The sequence below is a fragment of the Lithobates pipiens genome, unplaced genomic scaffold, assembly GCF_037356315.1.
Source record: "Lithobates pipiens isolate NorthernLeopardFrog02 unplaced genomic scaffold, aLitPip1_a1.2 Scaffold_16, whole genome shotgun sequence".
NCBI classification, from domain to species: Eukaryota; Metazoa; Chordata; class Amphibia; order Anura; family Ranidae; genus Lithobates; species Lithobates pipiens.
This window is the reverse complement of record NW_027507748.1, coordinates 112,704,249-112,714,563: the sequence shown is the minus strand read 5'-3', so window position 1 is coordinate 112,714,563 and position 10,315 is coordinate 112,704,249. Positions and strand designations below refer to the sequence as shown.

The window sequence follows — 10,315 nt, the reverse complement described above, 5'->3', positions numbered from 1 at the left end:
CCCAGCTGAGAGATCCTCTCTGAGAGATCCCCTGCTGAGAGATCCCCTCTGAGAGATCCCCTGCTGAGCAGACGGAACCGCTTGGATGGATTACGCTCCGTATGGAAGGGGCCTAAGACCCTCTCCCACTGTTAGCACAATCTGACTGGCACTGAGCATTCTGCACAGCACATGCTTAGTTTTATTACTGAAGGTTGTTTGTTGGTACGGATTCCGCAAGTGCGACACGTATTTTTCATGTATTTCTGTGTGCGCTCCTGTTATACATAGATGTGAATGGAACCTAAGCGGTTCACTGTAATACCAGGCATTGGGGACACTGAGGAGAAGTGGCCCTAATACTCCCATGGCTGCTAGAGCGCCTTTACAATACAATTTGGGGAAATTATGTAATTGCTGTTTTGTAACCTTTTCACATAAAATAAGTGTACATCAGCCAAGGTCATGTCCCTTTACACTCAGGAATAATCCAGTTTCATAACCCCAATTCCAACAAATTGAGGAAGCAGAGACAACCAGGAAGTACACAACAAGTCCTCTAACAGGACGTCTGGAATCTGCCCGCCAGCCCCAGCAACAACATTGCGTCACATCCCGCCAATCAGCGAACACCACATCCCCCCCTCTCAGCAACTGCTGGAATCTTCTAGAGAACTAATCCGCCGTCTTCACCCCCTCCGCCTGGTATCCCTCCGCGCCGGTATTTCGTGAGGTAACGTATTTCTGTTGCAAAAACGTCTTTATCAAGCGGCGATGCTTATTTTAATCGCTATTTGTGAGTGTAGGCGGATAAAGGTAGCTGACTTAGAGGGAAAGAGCGAGTCTCTTCTAGATGTACGGGAGCCACCCCGCCCTGTTCTGAGGGCTAGGGATTCTTTAGTGGCGTAAGAGCACATGACTGGCGGGGCTGTGATGAGTCACCCGCCTGCTCTATAAATAGGAGGGGATAGTTAGGCGCCAGTAGAATCTAACTGCGTAGAAGACGAGCGGTGTTATTACAAGAGGAAGTTCGTGCTGAAATAAGGTGAACGGCTGTTTAGGGGGCATTGTATTGTACTATCGGTGGTGGGGTTGGCGTTAGATTGAATGCTTTGTTTCTGTAGTTTTATTTGTATTGTGCTCGCTGGGTTGGCTTTTTTTTTTTTTATGGGTTTAATTTGCGTCCTGGTTGATAATGTGCTGTTTTCTGCTGCCATGTTTAGAGTTGCCACCTCCAGCCCTTTGAAATTGAACACCCTACATGAACTACACAAGTTCTGAGGCTGGATAAGGTGGTGGTTGAGCTCGCTTGGGCCTTATCTACATTGTATCCGCCTCAGTGTGTGTTGAGATGGGGGGAGCCCCCACCCATGCACCTCCTTTCACTTTCTGGATGAGGCTCCTGAGAATTGTGGTTGGGAATGATATCAGCACTCTTTGATTATAGGTTAGTGAGTAGAGCCTCTTAGTTGCTTGTAGGTGTGATCTCTTGGTATTACAACCTATAATGCAGCTTTTGGGCTATGGAACTACATGTCCCAGCATGCCCTGCTGAGCTGTTCTATTGTGGGACCAGGAACTTGGTGCCAGCTTGGGACTTCCCCCTTTAAGGCTTGACATGGTGTCTTTGTTCCTCCTGTACCCTCCCCCATCCCACCTCCCCCATGTTTACTTCCTCCATTTGATAGTTATATGTAAAGATTAAGGCTGTTAACACTGAATTAAAATGTTAATTCTGATTCCACTTTTTTATTTCCTTTTACCTTGTGCCATATCCACAGCTGGCATACATGTCCTCAGATTTGTTAAAGATCTGACCGTGGTCTATTTTCATGCCCACATAAATGTGTCAATTGAAAAGGTATGCAGCCTTAAATTTAGTGGGGAGGGGGTTTTGCAGCTGTGTGAGTGAAGCCTTAATGTTTTTGTTACAGAATTATATAAATATGGGAAATTCACTGAGCCCCCTATTCACAGCAGTGTGACTTGTCATTCAATTTTACATTTCCAAATTTCATGACAAATGGCACCCTATTGTCAGCAATGGAATCGTTCAAGTTGGTTTGACTCCAATCTTGTGGTGCAATACAGATTTTAAGAGGTTCCTAAAATTTTTGCAATTTCAGGTGCTACTTGCATTGACATGTGTGCATGGAGTGGCACACATGCCAGCCAAGTAGCACCTGAAATTGTGGTGAGCTGCTACTTTAATGTTGTGCTACTTCAAATGAAGTAGCATGGTTTCAAAGTAACATCAATGTGAGCCAGGGCTAAAGACTAGCATTGTTCTATGGCTACCATTAGGCTTTTAGCTTTCATTTTCAAAGTGAACACTGAGCCCAGAATTATGCAATGAATCTACTGAGCCCCTGTTCACATCGGTGCAACTTGTCATGCAATTTTGACAGTTCCAAATCGCATGGCACGTTGCACCCTATTGTCTGTAATGGAATCATTCAAATCAGTGTGACAATGCAATGCCTCACTTTTTTTTTTTTTTTTTTTTATTTTTTTTTTTTTTTGTTTATGCCCAATTTATTTTGCGATTTCAGGTGCTACTTGCATAGACATCTGTACATCAAGTAGCACCTGAAGTTGTGCTGACCTGCTACATTGAAATTGTGCTACTTCACTTGAAGTAGCACGGTTTTAAAGCAGCATCAATGTGAACCAGGGCTAAAGACTGGAACAGTGTTGCATGGCAACCAATAGGATTTTAGCATTCATTTTCAAAGCTGTTCAACTTAAACACTCTAGAAGCTGATGAGTTGGTATCCACAGCTGCTCCAGTTTGAACAAATTCTTCCCCCATTGTACATTAAAAGGTTTTTTGGTTGTTGGTGAAAAGTCGTCTAGTTGGTGTGGTATGTCTTTATTGATTATGTGGACTCTGCTCTAAATTATGCTTTTTGTTAATTTTAGGCCAAAATGCAGATCTTTGTGAAAACCCTCACAGGCAAGACCATCACCCTTGAGGTTGAACCTAGTGACACTATTGAGAATGTGAAGGCCAAGATCCAAGACAAAGAGGGTATCCCTCCAGATCAGCAGAGATTGATCTTTGCAGGCAAACAGCTGGAAGATGGGCGCACCCTTTCAGACTACAACATTCAGAAAGAATCCACATTGCATCTTGTGCTCCGTCTCAGAGGTGGTATGCAGATCTTTGTAAAAACCCTCACAGGCAAGACCATCACCCTTGAGGTTGAACCCAGTGACACTATTGAGAATGTGAAGGCCAAGATCCAAGACAAAGAGGGTATTCCTCCAGACCAACAGAGATTGATCTTTGCAGGCAAACAGTTGGAAGATGGGCGCACCCTTTCAGACTACAACATTCAGAAAGAATCCACCCTTCACCTTGTGCTTCGTCTGAGAGGTGGTATGCAGATCTTTGTAAAAACCCTCACAGGCAAGACCATCACCCTTGAGGTTGAACCTAGTGACACTATTGAAAATGTAAAGGCAAAGATCCAAGACAAAGAAGGTATCCCTCCAGATCAGCAGAGATTGATCTTTGCAGGCAAACAGCTGGAAGATGGGCGCACCCTTTCAGACTACAACATTCAGAAAGAATCCACATTGCATCTTGTGCTCCGTCTCAGAGGTGGTATGCAGATCTTTGTAAAAACCCTCACAGGCAAGACCATCACCCTTGAGGTTGAACCCAGTGACACTATTGAGAATGTGAAGGCCAAGATCCAAGACAAAGAGGGTATTCCTCCAGACCAACAGAGATTGATCTTTGCAGGCAAACAGTTGGAAGATGGGCGCACCCTTTCAGACTACAACATTCAGAAAGAATCCACCCTTCACCTTGTGCTTCGTCTCAGAGGTGGTATGCAGATCTTTGTAAAAACCCTCACGGGCAAGACCATCACCCTTGAGGTTGAACCCAGTGACACTATTGAAAATGTAAAGGCAAAGATCCAAGACAAAGAAGGTATTCCTCCAGACCAACAGAGATTGATCTTTGCAGGCAAACAGTTGGAAGATGGGCGCACCCTTTCAGACTACAACATTCAGAAAGAATCCACATTGCATCTTGTGCTCCGTCTGAGAGGTGGTATGCAGATCTTTGTAAAAACCCTCACAGGCAAGACCATCACCCTTGAGGTTGAACCCAGTGACACTATTGAAAATGTAAAGGCAAAGATCCAAGACAAAGAAGGTATCCCTCCAGATCAGCAGAGATTGATCTTTGCAGGCAAACAGCTGGAAGATGGGCGCACCCTTTCAGACTACAACATTCAGAAAGAATCCACATTGCATCTTGTGCTCCGTCTGAGAGGTGGTATGCAGATCTTTGTAAAAACCCTCACAGGCAAGACCATCACCCTTGAGGTTGAACCTAGTGACACTATTGAGAATGTGAAGGCCAAGATCCAAGACAAAGAGGGTATTCCTCCAGACCAACAGAGATTGATCTTTGCAGGCAAACAGTTGGAAGATGGGCGCACCCTTTCAGACTACAACATTCAGAAAGAATCCACCCTTCACCTTGTGCTTCGTCTCAGAGGTGGTATGCAGATCTTTGTAAAAACCCTCACAGGCAAGACCATCACCCTTGAGGTTGAACCCAGTGACACTATTGAAAATGTAAAGGCAAAGATCCAAGACAAAGAAGGTATCCCTCCAGATCAGCAGAGATTGATCTTTGCAGGCAAACAGCTGGAAGATGGGCGCACCCTTTCAGATTATAATATCCAGAAAGAATCCACATTGCATCTTGTGCTCCGTCTGAGAGGTGGCATGCAGATCTTTGTAAAAACCCTCACAGGCAAGACCATCACCCTTGAGGTTGAACCCAGTGACACAATTGAAAATGTAAAGGCAAAGATCCAAGACAAAGAAGGTATCCCTCCAGATCAGCAGAGATTGATCTTTGCAGGCAAGCAGCTGGAAGATGGGCGCACGCTCTCAGACTACAACATCCAGAAAGAATCCACATTGCACCTTGTGCTTCGTTTGAGAGGTGGTATGCAGATCTTTGTAAAAACCCTCACAGGCAAGACCATCACCCTTGAGGTTGAACCTAGTGACACTATTGAGAATGTGAAGGCCAAGATCCAAGACAAAGAGGGTATTCCTCCAGACCAACAGAGATTGATCTTTGCAGGCAAACAGTTGGAAGATGGGCGCACCCTTTCAGACTACAACATTCAGAAAGAATCCACCCTTCACCTTGTGCTTCGTCTCAGAGGTGGTATGCAGATCTTTGTAAAAACCCTCACAGGCAAGACCATCACCCTTGAGGTTGAACCCAGTGACACTATTGAAAATGTAAAGGCAAAGATCCAAGACAAAGAAGGTATCCCTCCAGATCAGCAGAGATTGATCTTTGCAGGCAAACAGCTGGAAGATGGGCGCACCCTTTCAGATTATAATATCCAGAAAGAATCCACATTGCATCTTGTGCTCCGTCTGAGAGGTGGCATGCAGATCTTTGTAAAAACCCTCACAGGCAAGACCATCACCCTTGAGGTTGAACCCAGTGACACAATTGAAAATGTAAAGGCAAAGATCCAAGACAAAGAAGGTATCCCTCCAGATCAGCAGAGATTGATCTTTGCAGGCAAGCAGCTGGAAGATGGGCGCACGCTCTCAGACTACAACATCCAGAAAGAATCCACATTGCACCTTGTGCTTCGTTTGAGAGGTGGCTTTTAAACCTCAAACAAAAAACTTTTATCGCATTGCTATCTTTGTTGCACTGTATTGTATGCTGCGGTACTGACCCATATAGTAAAATAAAGTTTGTTGCACACTGAACAACTTGTGTTTTTCTCACGTGTGGTATGTGAGATGCTGCACTTTGCTTCTTGTGATTGGAGCCCAGTGTAGCCTCTCCCTTTGTGTAGGGAAATTTGAACTGCTACCCAAAGTGACCAATAAATCTGCTAATAAATTGTAAAATCTAGTTGCTATTAATCCTGCAAAAGTTCAGCAATTAAAATGTTTGGTAACTTTGGGTAACAGCCTTAAGGGCCAATGGGGGGGAGGAGGAGATCATAATCGAAAAGGCTATTTCATACCAGGCTGCAGTGCATTAACATTTATTGCATTAGGAAATCCAATTTACTTGAATGGGCTACCTAATGTTTCACACAGTCTGAAATGTTAAATTTCTAGCTGTGTACTGCAACATGGGTGCAATGTAAGGTGCTTTGTGGTACCGGTTAGTGCATTGCAGTAAAGCATGGGTTTTTGCAGCATAATGGTTTAATGGCGCTCCATATAGTTGTGTCCAGGCATTGGAAAGCTGAAGTGCTTGCCAATGGATGTGGATTAAGTGGGGTTATCTAAACCAGTTTTTCTCAACTTGAGGTGCCCTAACGGGTCAGGTTTTCAGAATTTCCCTCATGAAACAGTTGTAACTACTAAGGCAATGAAACTGATCAAATCATCTGTGCAAAATATTGGAAATCCTGAAAACATGACCTGGAGTTGAGAAACTCTGGGCTAAACAATGTGGCTCTATATATACACATGTGCTTTATTAAAAAAAAATGGAAAAAGCCTAATGCAGCCTTCCTATCTAATGATTTGCTAGACTTTAAGCCCAGGTTCACATGGGGGGGGGGGGGTTTGAAATCATGCAAGTTCAGCTGAACTCACAATTTCAGATCAGCAATGCAGTTTGACTGACATCTGTGGGTTCATGCACAAATATCTATTCACAATTTCCCCTGAAGTCACCAACAGTAGTACAGAAACTTTTGGCAATCTGCGGCTTTGTACATTGCCGGCAATGGCTGCTGATTTGGTCAAATTACATGCCCAATGTTATGTGGGCTTAGCTAGAGCTACACTGGAAGTAGATGGCTCAACCAGCAATTAATCAGAAGTACCAGATGACTAAAATGAGAACTGCTCATTTACTCCTTTTTCACATTGGTGGCTGGTTTGAAATCTTAAACCTGCATTTCAGTGAGTTTGGGGGCGACTTGAAATTGCCCCTGAACTTGCCAAAAGTAGTAGAGAAACTACTTTTGGAAGTTAGTGCGGCGCCACAAAGTCAGCATTACACTGTTTTGGGCAGTGCCATTACCGGCAATAGGCTTTGATTTGACAGCGTTTTTTTCATTTTGTTTAGTCATCTGGTCCTCCTGATTAACTTAAGTTTAGTGACTGAGCCATCTACTTCCTGTGTAGCTCTAGCTAAGCTCATGTGACATTGGGCATTGCATGCCAAATCGGCTATTGCTGACAATGACACTGTCTGAATCGTTGCAGTGCCACAACGATTGCCAAAAGTAATTTCTGTAGTACTTTTGGTGACTTTGGGGGCAATTTTGAGTGAGTGACTTGTATAGAGCTACTTATGCCAACTCAATTGACTCAGGACACTTTTTGCTGATGTCCATTTGTGGTATAGCATGGTACTTTACCCCGTAGGGTCACAACGCAAATTATTTTATATATTCACAGGGAGAACATGCATACTCCAGGCAGATGGTGTTGTGGTTGGGATTTGAACCAGCGACCCTATTGCTAGGTGAAAGTGCTACCCCCACTACACCACTGTCAAGACTGCTTTGCTGATCGGCAATCGTTGGTTCAGCTGAATTGCATGATTTCAACCCCCAACAATGTCAACCTGGGCTTAACATTTGTATTAAACCAACAATGTAATGCAGCTTGACAATCATTACATATGCAGACTGTATTAGGCTTTTTCCGTGTGTATGTGGGTTTTTTTTTTTTTTTTTTTTTTTTTACACCTGGTGGGTCTGGCCAGTAACACCACCCACCTGTATCAGAGTACCTCCACTCTGGAGGGTGCATAGACTCTTGGATTGTTGATTGTTCTGTTAAATACTTGCTGGATCACCAGGTGAAAATAGAGCTTTAAAAAAAAACGCAGACAACGCTAAGAATTGGTAAGCTGCAATAGAATGGTTTGCTTTGTGTTTATTACTGCTTGGCTGAGATTACCTGCTAGTAAGTAGTTAAATCCTGAGACGAGGCTAAAAACTGCCTGGGTAGCTTAGGCTGGCCATGGATGGCTTGAATTTTGGCTGATATCAAAGTTTGAGCTGTAGGTGTTCTTACAAGTGCTACTACCTGGCTTGACAAGTTTATCTTTAAAAAAAGAAGAAAAAAAAAAATGTACTCTGCTGCATTGAAAAGGCTAACAGTGACTTTTCTAAAAAAATTTGAAAAGCTGGGTCTAATATAGGGGCATCTCCATCCTTAGAAATTTTCAAAGTTAAAAAAAAAAACACTGGGGCTTCTTAGGCGTAGAGCTGCCTATACATACCGTTTTTCTTATTCAAATTCCTTTAGATTTACTGTTTAACTATGAAGTGCAAGGACCTGCCTGATTACATGCAAATGAAAAGTGTTTAGGTTTGATGTGTGATTTTTGTAAATCTAAAGGGAATTTGTATAATCTGGCTAGCCTTCTTTCGATAAATATAAAGGTAATCTGTTTTAGAACCTATAAAAGCATTCCACAGGCTTAAAAACAGTTGTACCAGGAATCGTTATTACAATTTGTCACACACAGAAGTTGGACTCTTCATACAGCATAATTCCAAATAGAGATACATCATAGGACTCACTTTTGTTTTGGGAATCGTTCACCTCGTCGGCAGTTTTGATATTGCTGACGGTGTCTATGGAATAAATAACATAAATGTCATACATGTGCCTTGCTCACCTGCTGGAAGTGTTTTGCATGACTGCTGAAAAGTTCTATGGAGCTTTTCAGTTCCAAGAGCCTGATGGCAAATGCACCCCCTCACACCCTAAAATATAGTCCTATGGCTCCTCCCTCACATGTCCAGTGTCATGATTAACCACTTGACCTCTGGAAGGTTTTACCACCTTTGAGACCAGGGCATTATTTGCTATTCTGCATTGTACTACTTTAATTGGCAATTGCATGGTAATGCAACACTACCCAAATTAAATAAAAAAATTTCTTGTATTCCATGACCAACACAGCTCCTCTAAGCCATTGGCTTGTTAGCCTTATCACTAGGAGAATACTAGGCATTAATTGTAACACAACACTCAGAACTCTTAATTCTGCCCAGGGGGTGGTCCCTTGGGTAACAACCCTCCCGTCTGCCAGACAGACCTCAGTTTTATTTTGCCCAGTGGAGAAGGACCTAGGAACCCTGCAGGCCCATTGGTCTGTTTTTTTTTTTTTTTTTGTTTTTTTTTAAATGCGGAAGCTTGTCTTTTTGCGCAAGATGAATGATCCTGTGATCTGCTATCAACATCCGGCTGGGTGACAGGCTGGATACCCTTATCCTTGTAGTCTCCCCAGTCCGGCCATTGAGCGTGTGCAGGCCGCAGCTACGCGCTTGGCAGGCCACGACAAAACCTCAGCTCCAGAGGTGGTCGGTGAGCTTTTATGCTCAGTAGCCCAGTCATATGTGGGCCCCGGATGTCTGCGTCACAGTGGGCCGAGGCCAGCAGCCACCCTGTACTGATCGGTGAGTGGTTCTGCAATGGATTGTCTCCCAGCTCTTCAGGACTGGTAAGTACAGCTCTCCCTGCCTCGGTGGGGCTGAGGAGCTGGGCATTCCCTGGGAGGTCGATTCGGGGGTCCCTCAACTCCCTCTCTTCTCTTCCTGTCCCTATCTCACCCCTACTCCACTGGGGGGATGCTGCATGTGGCTGCTGAGTGGTGTATGTGTGCATATACAGGGGCTCGCTGGTGGGCTTTCAGCTGGGATGGGGGGGGAGCTGGCTCTAGCGGTGTCCTGGGTCCTGTGTTTTTATGCCCCTGGAAGGTGCCTGTGAGGGTCTGCTGTTGTCTGGTGCGGCGCTGTGTTCTCTGCCATCGTTTTTCTTTCTGTACCTCATGGAGCTGCTGGCGGCCATTTTAGATGTGGGTGAGGGCAGCATGCCTTCCTGGGCTTCAGCGGCCATTTTCCCCGTGATCTATTCAGGACACTGGCGGCCATTTTCTTGAAGCGGTTTGGCGCTATTTCTGGCGGCTGCCACTAACTCAGCTTTGGTTTTCTCTGCACTTGGGAGCACTACAGGCACTACTTGTGGGACAGTGCAGAACTCCTCAGGTTGATGAGTCTGGCAGGGAAGAGCCCCTCAGCCAGTGACAACAAGGAGGGTGGGACTGTCACTGTCCTAAGTCCCTTTCGGGTGGCAGACAGGGTAGGGTCAGCATGGCTTCAGAAACTGGTGTTTCTTCCCCCGAAATCCAGGCAATTGCAACCAGGTCACCTGCGGACTGAGCAGTGCCCATGGACACCCTGACGGCGGTCCTCAATTCATTTGTTGCCAAGATGGAGGCGGTGCGTGGGAAGAAAGGCGCACTAAAGTAGCTCTGACTCAGGGTCCTGCTGAGGCTGGTGACCCT

General features: G+C 44.8%; 1 protein-coding gene across 1 annotated transcript; it reads left to right on the top strand.

Moving 5' to 3' along the window:
* The first annotated feature begins 865 nt into the window (after positions 1-865).
* On the top strand, positions 866-5,754 carry LOC143981987 (polyubiquitin-C). The gene is made up of 2 exons (XM_077480281.1): positions 866-1,024; positions 2,902-5,754. Exon 2 carries the CDS (start codon positions 2,908-2,910, stop codon positions 5,647-5,649), a length of 2,742 nt encoding a protein of 913 aa, XP_077336407.1. The 5' UTR covers positions 866-1,024; positions 2,902-2,907; the 3' UTR covers positions 5,650-5,754.
* Positions 5,755-10,315: the final 4,561 nt, after the last annotated feature.